This window comes from Manacus candei, unplaced genomic scaffold (genome assembly GCF_025592945.1).
Source record: "Manacus candei isolate 608988 ecotype Guabito, Panama unplaced genomic scaffold, ASM2559294v1 h1tg000025l, whole genome shotgun sequence".
Classification (NCBI taxonomy): domain Eukaryota; kingdom Metazoa; phylum Chordata; class Aves; order Passeriformes; family Pipridae; genus Manacus; species Manacus candei.
Window position 1 is genome coordinate 2,513,262 of NW_026138073.1, and position 15,333 is coordinate 2,528,594.

The 15,333-nt window shown below is 42.9% G+C and overlaps 1 protein-coding gene across 5 annotated transcripts in view; it reads right to left on the bottom strand.

Annotated features, from left to right (window-relative positions):
• The window catches only part of CNTN6 (contactin 6), a 130,338-nt gene that overhangs the window by 23,832 nt on the left and 91,173 nt on the right, over positions 1–15,333 (bottom strand). For all 5 annotated transcript variants that reach the window (XM_051788642.1, XM_051788640.1, XM_051788641.1 and 2 more), the window contains 3 exons: positions 14,594–14,730; positions 10,456–10,585; positions 9,284–9,434 (listed from right to left, as the gene is read on the bottom strand). In XM_051788642.1, the coding sequence (XP_051644602.1) occupies positions 9,284–9,434; positions 10,456–10,585; positions 14,594–14,730 (418 nt within the window). The remainder of the gene's footprint in view (positions 1–9,283; positions 9,435–10,455; positions 10,586–14,593; positions 14,731–15,333) is intronic.

Sequence of the window (15,333 nt, forward strand, 5' to 3'; positions counted from 1 at the left end):
TATAGAAGGTGATGCTATAACACTGTTCCTTCCTATTTCTAGAAATTCCCCTCTCTTCCTAAAAACAGAATTACTTTTGCATCAAATCTCTGCAATTTGGGACCACAAATATTTATTTATGTAAATACATACAGACATCTGAACTGAGCTACACTCCCTCACAAGGCTCCCAGAGAAAATCCAGTATTTTTAGGAGCTGCAACTGCCTTTAACACAAAACAGCAAACGTTGTTTTGCCCTGTCTTTAACATACTCAAGGATTAAAAGCAAGGCAGAGGTTTTTATGTGATGACCAAAGAAAAAAAAGTGACAAAAATACCATATGTGTAGAGATGTGCCTAAATCTATGGTAGTAACACATCTCAGAACTTGCAGCCAGGAAACACGGGGCGACAGCACCTCTGTGTGTGTGGGGAAGAAAAATAGAAAATGAACTGAATTGCCAAATAAATCAGTTGGCAAATTTCTGTCTTCCAGCAAGTTCTGCTGGTTTTATGAAATCTTTGCAACTCCACTACATCAGACAGAAGTTCTTTCAGCACAGGATGGTCTGGCCAAACTACCACTGTTCTAATCCACCATTAATCTTCATTTTGATGATCCAGACACCATTAGGAGTTCAGACACAGCCACTCATACAGCCAAATTCGCTCCAGATGTAAAACTAAGCCCTTAATATGGGACTTAAGTGGAATTTAAACAGTACATAAGGCTCTGAATTACCCTCTGCAAGGGAGTTTAATTCAGTTACAGGAAGCTTCTTCCCTATCTGCTTGTCAGAACCAGTTTCAAAAGGAAAAGCACAATAAAACCTGCTGTGAAGTTGAAAGGATTCTGTACAAGCCAGGAGCTGACACCAGTGTGGTACTGCCCTGATTTCAGAAATCCTGGAAACTCACCCACAAAACAGAATCAGAAAATCCCACGATGGGTTGGGTTGGAAAGGACCTTAAAGCTCATCTTGTTCCACTCCCTTCCAGGGACACTTTCCCTGGCTTGCAGAAAACCCTCCCTGGGCTAGTGAATTTATACCTGATTTGAGACACAATTATAGGTACCATATATAGTTCACTTGGACCCACATCCATGCTCAAAATAGCACAGAAATTTTTTGTCTTCCTAATGTGTGAGTCACGTTCTGTCACTTGTGTGTGTCCCTTAAGCTTTTCCTGTCCTTTCTCAGATTTCAGTGAAAATCTGAGAAGGGTTTTAATTCTCACAGAAAAGTATTTCTTTGTGATAAAACCCTGTGGCTAAAGCAGAGCTGTTGGTATCCTCCTGCAAACTTCATGGCTTTGTGGTTGGTGCTCGGCTTCGTGTTGGCCCAACATCAGCCCCTTGTTCCAGGTGCTGTTTCTGGGCTGTCACTTCACACCCCAAATGATTCCAGAAACTCCTCCCTGGAAGACTCTTTGTTCATCATTCCCACTCCATGTTTGTCCTGTGCAGGACCAGGAGTTGGACTCTGATGATCCTTGTGGGTCCCTTCCAACTCAGGATATTGATTCTACGTGAATCGATATCTCATTTTATATCTCATAAATCATATATCACTCAACATACCCTGATCTGTTACCTCTAAATTACGTTTTGTTTGAAAATTTTGGCATCAAAATCTTTTCTTTGGTGCCTGGGCAGCACATTTTCCACCCAATCCTGGTATTTTTGTATGCTACAGCAACACGCCCCAGAAGAGTTCAGCAGTAATGATGTGCATGGCAGGACAACTTGGACTGGAAGAGAAGCACAGAAGGTTGCATTCTCTCATTATTTTTTTGTGCAAGCTCCTAATTAGGAACCTTGATTCCCAGCCTGCTGAAGTCAATGGAAAAACTCCAAGGAGATTATCTGGCTTTGGATGAAGTCCTGAACATCAATCAGAACACGTGCACGAGGCAGGGACAGGACAGGAGCACTGCCACTCACTGGGGTTGGGTTATTGCAGCTCCATGTGACATGGAAGAGTGACAGATTGCCTGGGACATCTTGGCATCCAGGACAGCCTCTGGAAAGGCTCACCTTAGCAAGGTTCTCAGGATGAGTGGGAACAATTTAGAATTGTATTAGAGAGGTGCCACGCAGAGGGGAGCTGTAATAAATCCAGTCTCAGGCAGGGTTTCGTTCTTACTCACACATAGAACATATGGTTTGTCTGCTGCCCCCATACTCACACTCTCTCATGTGCTAAACTTACTCTGAGTAGTCAGCAATAAACAAAGAAATTAGGTTTATTGGCTTGTTCCATTGTGAAATTCTCCAAGGAGAGAGAAAAGAAAGGCAAAGCCCTTTTCTCGTGCCTTCCACTGCACTAACACCCTCTGCCTGCTGCCTGCCAGCGTTTTGGGGGGTCAGGTATAAATGGGGGTCCCCTCCTGCCTCCTTGTTTCTCTGCAGTGGGTTCATTTTGAATGCAAAGAGAACATAGAGAGAGGGAAAACAAAGGGAAACAAGATAAAGGAGGAAAAATAAAATATTGTCTTTTTCTTCCCCTCATCTGAGCTCATTCTTCCTTCTCCTTATTTCTCCCTCCTCACGTTTCACTCACGTTTTCCATTCCTCTGCCTTCACCCCCAGCGTGGGGGAGAAGACAGAAATAACTGGAAATGTGGGAAAGAAGGGAAGACTGAAGGTGCTTCAGGCCAGTCTGAGGTGTTTTCTACCAACTCTTTGGTTGTAAAACTTTTCTTGTGCCAATCTCACTAGTTTTGCTGGATCACCAAATATTCCTGTGAGGGATGTTCCTCCTGTAGATTCAGTGACATTATTCCAAAGGAAGGACAGGCAGATGCCTACAAATGCCCAAACCAGAAAAACACCACTGCTGAGAGCAAATAAATACTCAATAAATACATTAGAGCTGCCTCACATTTTCTGAAATTGAGACCACTGTAATTTGAGCAGGGGATATTTTTAGCTAGAACACAAAATATTCCTTCTCAGGAATTCCCTCAGGACGGGTGTAATGGTGGGGTTTGTCTGGTTAGAACCAAACATGCTGTAGATGAAAAACAACTCTAAACAGCAGTCTCAGGTTTTGCAGGAGTTTAAACAACTGAATATGGAAGTTCAGAGCAAGCCCTGAGAGTAGGCAGGTAAATCTGTGCTTTTGATTTCTGTCCATCTATTTGTCAGTAAGGAAAGGAACCGAAGTGATTAATCAAATTTAGCAGATGTGGAATCAATTCCATTGGTTCCCTAAGCAAAAGCAGAGTTTCATCAAGAGATAAGCTTAATTTGCATTCCTGTTGACTTGCAGCAGTGGTGTCTGAGAGCTGGAATTGCTGTGATTGCTGGTGCCCACACTTCAAGTGCTCCATTTAAATACTAAAATAGGAAATGAACCTCTTTACAAGCACACAGACACTGATAAGACAGAAGGGTTAAGGCAGCTCCTCAAAGCTATGCAAAGCTTCTTGTGGTAGGAAGAAGGATAAAAACAGAGATACACTTAATCCAGGCTTCAAAAACCAGACTTAAAAAATAAAATAATAGTCAAATTAATATCCCATTGCTATTCACCTGGAAAGCTGAGAATAAAATGGTAAATGCTGGAATAGCATAAGAAAAATATGTTCTATATAAAACTTGCTTCCAGCACACAAATATCCAGAGTATTTTCTATGCACAAAGCACAGGATTTTTTTTTTTTGGTGGCCAAATTTTTTGGTTTGTGGCATTAAACAGCCTGACAAGTAAAGCTTCTCTTTGCCTGTGCTGCTCATCAGTTTGACTTCAATACAGGCAGAGGGTTTTTTCAGACACTGTGGATAAGTTTCATTCCCCCAGCTTTGCTCAGCTAAAACTTCGGTGTCTCATTTGAGATGGAGGCACCTGCCAAGGAAAAGTAAATAACTCCCTTAGGCTGCATATTGACTTCAGCTAAAGAGAAGTTAAGTGACATCAATCTCCTCCTTTGTTAGCAGACTAGTGCAAATTTTGGAATTTTCCATCCATTTTGTCTCAATTCCTCCCCAAGCAGAGGTGTTTTTTTTATTTATTTTGAAAGATAAGGGATATTGTGGAAGCTGAACCAACAGAACTGACATTCTGGTAATTGAAATGTTTCACTGGAGTTTGCTGGACTGCCCTGACACATTTCTGCTCAAATTGGCTCCAGCTGAAATGCTGTTTCACAGACAATATATTTTATATGTTGTATTTGATCAGTGGATTGAGGACTTCGCCTGTTTACCAATAATTATAGATCCATGGAATATTCTGAGCTGGAAGGGACCCCCAAGGATCATCCAGTTCAACCCCTGGCCCTGCACAGACACCCCAATAATCCCACCCTGTGCCCCAGAGGATCATCCAAACCCTCCTGGAGCTCTGGCAGCCTTGGGGCTGTGCCCACTGCCCTGGGGAGCCTGGTCAGTGCCAACCACCCTCTGGGGGAAGAGCCTTGTCCTGAGATCCAACCTGACCCTGCCCTGGCACAACTTCAGGTCCTGTCCCTGCTCACACAGAGCAGAGATCGGAGCTGCCCCTCCTGAGGAAGCTGCAGACCCCAATGAAGTCTCTCTCAGCCTCCTCCAGTTTAAATTATCTTAATTTTTTAACTCCCTATTTGTCTAATTCCACCCACAGAAACAAGACAATTTTTCCCCAAAATAACAAAAAAGGTTGAAACGTGTTAGAACTCTCCTGGTTTTGGAATCTGGCTGTGGACAGTGGAGCAGCAGAAGGGAGGCAGGAGCCAAGACAGCTCAGAAGGTGGCAGGAGAAAGGTCCTGCCCAGGTAGACCACAGGGCTGTGAACAGACCCAGCCCTTCAAGTAATAAAACCTGCTGGGTCCTTGTGTTTCCCCTGGGAGCAGGAGAACCCCCCCTGAGTCTGAGGCTCCAAGGGGCAGCTCAAAGAACTCAGCAACCACCAGATAATTCCCCCACCCAGTCCCACCATCTGCTCTCTCTGCAGAAGATTGGTTGCAGAATTCAATATTTTGCAGAGGGTTGTTGAAAGACAGCTTTTCATGGTGGTGCTCAATCATTCTGCCCTGCTGCCTTTGAGTGATGGCAGCAACTTGAGTGTAAAGCACCAAACCCAAGTGTGCCACAGCAAAGAGAATTCACCACCTCGAGCAGCTTTATTTATGGCAGAGAATCCACAACCATCCCTCACAGAGATGGGACTGAACCGTGTCCTACAAGCAAATCTTGGAGCCAACAAGAATTGAGCAGATCTCACTGATTCCCTAAACGTCCCTCTTGCCCAGTCCCCCCAAAAAACAATTTAAATTATGAATATTTGCTTATTACTGATTATTAATGCATGGAAAGTGCTGTATATGACTAATGCATTCCTCCAGCCCACCTCATTTCTCAGCTTTCCCTCAGCTCCCCTCATTTGAATTCCGAGTGAAGTGAATCACATATGTTTATGTGCATTCACTGCAGAGCTGGGGGAGCCCCAGCCCGTGCTGAGGGAATAGCACCTCTCCCTGGCAAAGCAAAACCCAGTCCAACTCCCATTTATTGAAATGCTTCAATCAAAAAGAGGCTTTTGTAAGGTAACTTTTCCATGAGGGTCCTGATCCTGAATTCACTGAAGGTGCCAAGGCAGGCGTTCGGGATGAGAACAACATCAAGACTGGAAAATTTGTTTTATTTAGTATATGAATCGTTCCCTTCTTGTCTTTCCTTCCCTCAGTGGACACCAGATGATAGAAGTGAGAAGAGAGATGAAAAAAACTCCCTTTGCACACAGTGAGAATATGACACACATGAAAATAGCTGCTGTGTGTGTCAGACTCCACAGGGAGGGAGTTGGGAGCACAAAGCTCGTTCTTTGTTGCGTTTCATTTCTGCATCGAGCTAAAACCCACAGCACAGGCCAGGAGAAGTCATTTGTTCTGCAAAGGGCAAACAAATAGTTGTCCCTTCGCTCACAAAACCCCATTTCTCAAGACTTTGACCCAAAGGAGGAGGTTAATTGCCCAAAAGAGCACCCGAAACTGTCCTGGCAGATGAGCCAGATGAGCTGATTGGGGATCACGTGGAGAGGGAGCAGGTAAACCTAGCCAGGATTAGCCAACTGGAGCATTTCTTTCTGATTCCTGCAGCTGATAACCTTGAATTCCCTCTCTAAGGTGGCCAGCAGCATGGACCGGAGATAAATCCCATACTCAGAGATTAAACCATATCAGTAAGGGTGAAATGAAGCTGTTTCTGAAAATTTTGAAGGAGAATACTCAATGGAGAGGGTTGGGAATAATAAGCAAATCTGGTACTGGTATATTCAGGCTTTGTTTCACTATCTAATATAAAAAATTATTTATTTTGGCATTTTCTGAAGGACTTGCATACTGCAAATGCAATAAAGTATTTTACAGCAACCAGAGAAAACAAGCTGTTGAAAATCTGGGCAATGATGTGTTTGAGCTGCAGAGAAGATGGGAGAGACAAATGGGGCTGGAGGAAACTCCCAGTGCCCCAAAAAGGGGATTGAGGGCTGAGGACCTTCTCTGCTGGATCTGGCAAGAGATGCAGAAAATTACACTGCCAGAAATTTTAAGGTTTTTTTTTCAAATAGCAGGGGCCCAAATACAGCAGCTTCATAAGCTTAAAAATGATCCATTAAAGAGAAAAAAACCTCTGAGGAAATCCAATAAAAGCAATATTTAATGACGCTTTTGTTAGTGTGAGTAATCTACTGTAGAGTTTCCTATTTAGCACTCTTCTCTTTACACACTTACCAACTAAATTTATTACAAAGCAGGGTTCTCTTGTCATATCAAGAGCTGAGCTGATCAGGAAGAGCAGTCACCACATATTCAGGACTATCAGGAATAAAATATTATCATAAATGAAAGGGAGAAAGGGAAAAAGAAAGAATGTTCTTCCCCCTTTGGGTAGAATAGGTTGAGTTGCACTATTTCTGTAACAAAAGATTGAATTTGTCTAAACTATTCCAAAGAAATTCTGTGATCTGACTCATTTAGCAGTGTGTCCATCCCAGTTTGGCTGCCAGAGCTGGGAGGGATTGGTATTCCCTTTTTTAGCATCTATAACCCAACCAAATATTTAAAAGAAGGTTACTAAAGCAGTCCATAAAGACGATAATTGCTGGACAATAAAATGGGAACAGAAATAAGCTGAGCTTTAGTTAAAATAGTTAATCTGTATGTGACATGGCAGGGTTTAATCACATATATGGACAAAGGCAGGGCAGGTTCCTTCTCTTTTTTATGACCAAAGACCAACTTAAATGGAGCACTTTAATTAGCCATGTATTTACAGCCACACCACTCCTTATTTCATTGTGGTTTCTGTCACAGATCTCTGGAATAACAGTGGAGAGATGATTTATTTCCCCTCCTTTTAAACCACAGCATTAGCTGTTTTGTCATTTAACAATCAAAAAAAGCCTCATAAATTTCACTTTGCACCAGTGGCCACCCTGGTAATAATGTTTTGCACACAGAGAGCTTAAACACTGTCTCCCTTTGTAAATCCTGCTCCTGTTGTTTACTCCTGCAGAGCCACAGGAGCCTTCTGGGATGTTCAGAAATTACAGTGTGCTTAGAATTATTGTTAGGAAATTAATACAGAAGCACAAGTAAATACTGTGAGTAATGTGTAAATATTTTTTTATAAGTAAATCAGATGGGAAATATGAGAGTACTGGAACCTGAAGATCTAGGCTTAGTTCAGCCTGTTGAATAGACCATACAATCAAAATACAAATAAAGATTAGACTAAACACTAGTTACAAAAATATTTTTCATCATGAGTAGTCAAAATGAAAACAAAGTTGCCACTTCTGAAAGGGGGAAAAGCACTGGGAAGTTTTCTATGCCCTTGGCATGGATTGATCACCCAAATTTTTCCGTTTCATTGCCAGTACCAAGGTAAAATTCTTCTCATAACTACTCCTCTGATTTACTTTCATCTGCATTGTACATTACTGCAGCAAACTGTAAGTAAGATTTCTTTGTGTCACAGCTTTGGATAATCTTTTAGTGAATTATGATAATTTAAAGTCTTATGTGACCCAGACTGACCTCCTTGAGCAACTGGTCCAGTGTGTAAAATGTGGTGTTCAGCTCCCAGAGCTCTCTGAATTACTGACTGGGGTTTTCAAAGCCTGACAACAGGATGTGACAGAGCTTTGCTGTCATATTGGTGGTCTGAAGGAGATGCTGAGAAGGCTCCTCAGCCATTCTCAGCAGTTCTGAGACACCCATTTCATCCATCTGCCTTCATTTGTATGTGGAAATATCCTCAGGGCTGTGTGTTGTGTGGAATATTCACAGCTTCTGTCAGTAACCCACTCTCATTTTCATATTTTACCATTTATTTGACATTGTTTGTAATCATAGAACCAGAGAATATCCTGAGTTGGGAGGGACCCACAGGGATCATTGAGTCCAACTCCCGGCCCTGCACAGGACAACCCCATGTGCCTGAAAGCATTGTCCAAACACTCCTTGGAATATGGTGATGTGGATGGTGCTGGCAACTCAGAAATAAGCTGCTAGTCATCACTGAACACCATGTGACCCCAAACCCATTGGTGAGAAGTGCACCAGTGTGCTGGGCCAGTGGCTAAGCCCAGCCTAAATGGGAGTGACAGAGCATGGTGGCTGATTTTGCTGTGGGTTATTGTACAACCTGTACAGCAGAGCAATTCTGCCACAGCCTGGGGGTATATTTTGTTTCCCTGAAGCCTCCACTGATGTCTCTCCCTGATGCCTTAAGACCCTTTTAGTTTTTTTTGATTTTTCTAACTTTTATAAGCTTTATAAGTAATTACAGTAGAAGTAGATTTTAGAAGTAGCTATATTATATCCCTCACCCTTTAGCACAGTAGTTTATACATTCCCCTACCCCATCACCCCATTCTACGTTCCCCATATCAATCCTACCCCTTAATTCCAGTAGAAAATGTTTAGCCTTTTGTCAAGGCAAGGCCTCTTCTGTTTGAGGACATCTAATCCTGGCCTGAACCTCACGAGTACAGTCAAGAACTGGGTGACCGTGTACCCTTTATGCTCTGAAGAAGATGAAGATGATGAAGATGATGAAGAGGTGATCTCAAAAAGCACTCCAGACCCAATTCCCAGGGGGTGGGCTGGGGGTAAAACAGGGTAAAAGCTACGGGGTGGAAACACTTGGGATTGGACAGACACTATCATAAATTGTAACACCTGTAACCCCGTGGCCACTGCCAAAGGCAAACAGGCCTCTGGCATCAAAGTTTGCTGTCAACGAGCTGTCAAAAGCAATACCAGGCCAGCTGTGCTTCAGTGAGGTTTAAATGATATTATTATTGTGATGGTACCTTTTGTTCTGGTGCAGAACCTCTGAGCCCTTTCTCCAGGTGATGACAGCCCTGGGAGAAGCACTGGGTTTACAACCAATTGTAACTTCACCTCCAACTTGAACGACAGACATTTTTTTCACGGGATTTTTGGAAAAATCGGGGGCTGCAGCTGAAAATGGAGAAAGAAGAAGAAAGAAGGGCAGAACAATATTCAGCTGACGAGGCACTAAATGAACTTTTTGAATTCTTCTCTTTGAGTTACATGGTAGGTGAAGTCAATAATTGCTTTGCTTTTGAGGTTCCAGCAAAATACATACAAATCTACCATGAAAAATGTATTTAAGTAACAAAGATTTAAATTCATTGTATCTTATTTAGTGACTTTATTAATGTTGTTTCTAAACTGGAAACTGGGTGACAATCTTTCCTGAGGGTTATCTGGAGACTGGGAGAACAGGTCTGTGATGAAGAACGAGGTTCCTGAGCAGGGTAAACATCACACTCCTGATCCAGACACCTTTATTCATCTGCAGAGAATATTTCATTACAAACACAGCTTTACTATGGCTTTCTTTTCACAAACATCCACTGTTTCCTGAAAATATGTTTATTTTCCCAGTAGTTTCTGTGAAAATTCACTCTTGGTGAAGAAGAAAACACAAGACCTGTGCAACAGTTGGGTGCTCTTAAAGTCTGTATTTTACTGGTTTCACAATATTTGGCTGTTGAGCAAACTTTATATTTGGATATCTAGATCAGAAGACTTTTATAAGAGTAAATTCCATTTCATGTGCATCTCTGGCAAACATTAATGAGATTCCTTGTTACATGTCATTTCTTTATGTACATATTTGCCATATGCTCTTTGTTTATAGCTAGAACTACTTTTTCCACTTCCTAAAATGACTTTTAAACTTGCAGAATAACTATTAAGAACTCAAAATAAGCCAGAAGCAGCATTCATTAAACTCGTGTGCATGTGATAAAAAAAGACCACACACGGATTAGATTCTTCCCCCAAACGAGTCGTGAAATTAAACTAAAAAAACCCCACGTTTGCACGTGGGTGAAGAGCAAACAGCAAAGAAATATCAACAGCCTGGAGCTGCCAGGTGGAGTTTCATCTATTCTTAAATTCAGATTTTTTTTCCAGAGTGTCCTTTAGACTCATTTTAGTGACATTTACTCACCCATCACCCTCAGCTCAGCGCTGGCATAAATCGTATCGTGCTGGTTTTCTGCCACGCACTGATAGAGGCCAGAGTCTGACATATTCAGCACAGGGATGATAAGAGTCCCATTTTCTATTTGGATTCTCTCCTGACAAAAGAAAAACAAGGCAAAACACTGAGTGTACAAACCAAAGCTTTTTTTTTATTATCACAGTAATGCACCTGATTGTAATTCAGAAGCAGGAATGTTGTTTTCTTGGAAGCAATGCAGATGAATACGCCAGAAATATGATTTACACCTTGCTGTGTGATGGTGGGTGTGTTTTGAGCCCTCTCAGCTCTTCAAACTCTTCAAGAAATCCAGGCACACGTTGCAGTAATTGCTTTGGGCAGGTTTGCCCAGATGTTCCAGCTGTCCACGTGTTTTCCCTGCACCGCTGAGCTGTGAATCCGGGGTTGTGCTTCACCATGAAGATGACACAGAAGGAGCTACCTCAGGGCAGGCACAGCTGTTCCTCACTGGGAGCATCTTCTACAGGGCTCTCAGCACCCCATCCCTGTCTGGGGGTGAAGCATCACCACCCCCCTCACCCACCAGATGATCTGATAATGATGATCAGAGACGATCAAAAAAGCTCTACAGGAGACAGAGGTGCTCCAGTAATGGGGACATTTCAAATGTCTCCAGACCGAGGAGTCACGGAAAAATGAGCCACTGGAAAAGCTCTACTGGAAGCCAACACTTAAATTCCAATTAGAAACCCACAGGAAGCCCCTCAGGGCACAGGGAGAGCTTTCTCCTCAAAGCTTGAATTTCTAAGCACACCAACTTTCCTCGGTGCAATTCTGCTGAAATAGAGGGAACTGCACAGTAGGTAAATTTGGAGCAGAGCTTGGAGTTCGCTGTATTAAAAGAAGTTTTATTTGCTCTACTTTGGAAAACAGAAGAAAGCCTGTTTCATGCTGCAATCATAACTTAAAGCTAAATATTTTGTGATTTTACAATTACTACCCTCTGGGGACAATAATAGTTCTGCTGCAAAGTGTAGCACTGAGAAAGAGAAAAAAACCCCAACATTCCCCAAAACAGATGACTTTGGAAGAAACCCACAGGGAGCATAAATTCCATCACCAACTGCAAGCCTGAACAACAGATATTACTGGTATGATTATGCTGCTCCTTTAGTCTGGCTCTTCTGCCTTGGAAGCAGGAGTGGAGGAGTACTGAGTACGTTTTTAGGGTACGCAGTGCAGTCTCTGATGGGCAGCTCCAAGCATCTCAAATGTATTTGTGAACTGCTAAACTTATGTCATAGATACCCCAGAATGGTTTGGGTTGGAAGGGACCCTAAAACTCATTCAGCTCCATGCCCTGCCATGGGCAGGGACACCTTCCACTAGCCCAGGTTGCTCCAACCTGGCCTTGGACACTTCCAGGGATGGGGCAGCCACAGCTTCTCTGGGTAGCCTGTGCCAGGGCCTCCCCACCCTCACAGGGTAGAATTTCTTCCCAATATCCCATCTAACTCTGCTCTCTGTCAGTTTGAAACCATTCCCCTTGTCCTGTCCCTCCATCCCTTGTAAACAGTCTCTCCCCATGTTCCTTGTAGCCCCTTCAGGTCCTGCAAGGCCACAATCAGGTCACCTCAAAGCTTCTCATCTCCAGGCTGAACAATCCCAGCTCTCCCAGCCTTTCCTCCCAGCAGAGCTGCTCCATCCCTCTGATCATCCTGGTGCCTCCTCTGCACTCTCTCCAGCAGCTCCATGTCCCTCCTGTGCTGTTCCCCAGGGCTGGAGCAGCTCTGCAGGGGGGTCTCGCCTGAAGGGGCAGAGGGGCAGAATCCCCCCCTGCCCATGCTGGGGGATCAGCCCAGGGCACGAGGTGAGGGTTCTGGGCTGGGTCATGTCCAGTCTCTCAACCACCAACACCCCCAAGTCCTTCTCCCCGGGGTTGCTCTTATCTGTTCACCCCCAGCTTGCTGAGCTGCCCCAGACACGGCAGTTCCACAGCCTGCTGGGGGAATTCCTCTGCCTCCTGCAGAGGGGGAAACGCCACATATTGAGCCCTGGAGCTCTGTTTTCCAACACTCCAGCTTTTTCTTGGAGGCCTCCCAACCACGAGGTGACCCAGCCCAACCTTGTTTAGCTTGGAAATGGGATGAGAGCACAGCCTGGGGCTGCGTGGCTGCTGTGTGGCAAACTAATTAAGAACATTACATTACTTAGCCACTGATAATGGGCTTTTTTGAGCCTCTCACTCCAGATATCTTCTGCACACTTAGTTTTACCTCCAGGCTGTTTGTTATCCTCTCCATGCATTCTGTTTTTACAAACATCCTTTGAATATAAACCCCCCTCTGAAGCAACACTAGTGTTCCACACATATCCCAAATTCCCCACTGTTCTCTGCAGGCTCTTTGGAGCTGTGCATTCAAAGAGAAGAATAAAGCACCCCGTGTACACAAGCAGGAATAATGCTGGGATGACCAGGGAGGTGGTGGGGCAGAAAGGTTCGACAAAGGGTGAAAAATATGCTCAGAACCAGCCTCAAGGTGCAAAGCATCTGGAGTTATTCTTCCTGTGAGGATTCCAACAAGCAGGTGCTGTGACAAACTGAATATTTTATTACACCTCTCTTGTCCTTTCACCTCCAAACTGTCCATTTTTGTCCACTGAGCAATAACACCCAGCATTTTGTTGCCTGAAGTATTGCATTTACAGCACACTGTAAGTACTGGGAAAATGTTGCCTGAAAATGTGTCCACAGAGCATTTTATTCTCCTTTATTGAAGCGATGCAATTGAAGAGTGACAGATTCTAAATACTGCTCCCTTTAAAGAGAGAGAAACAGGAGAATCTTGCCTAGGCAGAGGTGACAATGAGCAGAATGATCAGACTCAGGAAAACTGCAATCCAAGGAAATCCTGGCTATTTTCCTCAGATGAAGGTTGGGTCCATTCAACTAATCCATGGAAAGTTGAATGCCACTCCAGCTTCTCCAAATAATTACTGCTAAATCCAATGAGTGCTGGTTCTGCCACCCAGCAGGTGCTAATTTGTCCCATATGTTTTGGAAATAATTCTGTACCTGTTCTTGCTAAACAGAAATGAACCACAATATTGTTTTTTCCAACCAGGTAAAAATGCATCACAGGTAAGTCCTGCCATTCTATTCCCAAGAGATGCTGGATGGATGTTTAATAAAGAAGGGAAAGCTTCTTTATTAAAACTTCACAAAGTGCAAACCCAGCAATTGTCACAGAAGTCAGTCTCCAGGAGGTTGCCAACAACTGAGGGCTGGAGGATGGATGTGCCAAAGCTTGGCCACCACAGAAATAGAATTATTGTGCCTGGAAGCTGGGCTCTCAAAGATCTGGCTAATTAAGGATCTGATCTTGTTTCTGAAGCGTTTGAGCTCCAATTGACTTCCCCTCTCCTTCCACACTCCCACCACTTCACTAATTCCCTTTCCACTTAGTCCTTGGTTTGCTTTGAAGTGAGATTTTGCACTTATTCATCTTTTCATTATGACTTTATGTGGCTTTCTTTAGTCTATTGTCCCTCTACACAGCACCAGAAAATACTACCCTCAATATTCACTGATTTTCAGAGCTGACTGATTAATTAAGTTTAGGGATTAGCACAGCATGGGAGCAGCCATACTGCAGGGGACCAAAGGTCCACCCAGCTACAGACTCAGAACAGAAACAGAAGAAAAGTGCAATTTAATGCTGATCATTTTGCAATTCCAGCTCTGAAAAGCTCTTCCAGTCCGTTGGCATCCTCCCAGTTCCCCAATTTACAGATTAAGTCTACAAATGTATTTAGTGTTTCTTCAGCCCTTCTTTCAGCAATTATAATTGATATTTTTAACCTACTGCCATATCTTGGAGCAATTAGATGCTCTGTAAGATAAATTACACCAAGAAACTGTTGTTTCTATCTAAACTACATCATACATTTGCAGTAAAGATGAACTTCGAGAATCAAGGCTTTATGTTACAAAGAGTTTGTGCTATTACATTTATTTTGATATATTAATCCTCACCTACTTTTTGAAACTAAATTAATGTACTGTGAAATGAATTTTATGACTAAATCATGAAAAAATGGCAAAAAGATGAGGAAAAAGCCAAGAAGACAAGAGGAACCTTACCTCTGACACCAGGGGCTGTCCATTTTTTAACCAGCTGTAGGAAGGGTTTGGTTTTCCTTTTGCCTTACATTCCCAATATAAACTGTCATAGAGAGACAGAAAGGCATTTTGGATTTTTTTATCCCATTCAGGGGGTGCTGAAAAGAATATGCAAATCATTTTAAGCAGGAGAAAAGTGATTTTGCTTGAGGTATGTTGCCATTAATTAATGAACTGAGCAAGGCTAATTAATACCTGTCCAACACATTCTTATTATGCTACAAGTGAATTCTGCACAACAATTCCCTGGCATTAAATTTTAGGACAAGCTTGGGAAACTGTTAGAGGTCAAGTGACCGGGGGGAAGGGAGTTTGGTTAAGAAATTGTCCATTTTTTTGGCCAAAATTTACAGAAACAATGCTTTTAGATGTCTGAAATTCAGGATATTCTTGAGGTCCCTAATTTCTGAAAAACAAACTTTCTCTAAATGCACTTGAATATTTGCACCAGGAATATATCAAAATCTTTGGTCAGCAGGTATTAAAATCATAGATGGTAAAAATTACCTCCCTGTTTTGCCCACATACCTGAGACAGTGGGCTCAGAGCTTGAGTTCTCAGGCTGTAATTTACACCACAGATACTACACAGAGGAATTAGGGCTACTCAGAGTAGAAAAACCCCTCCTGGACACTCGTGGAACACTGACATCAATCCACTGCAGTGTAAAAGAAATCACATCCCAGCTCTGTAAACACCCA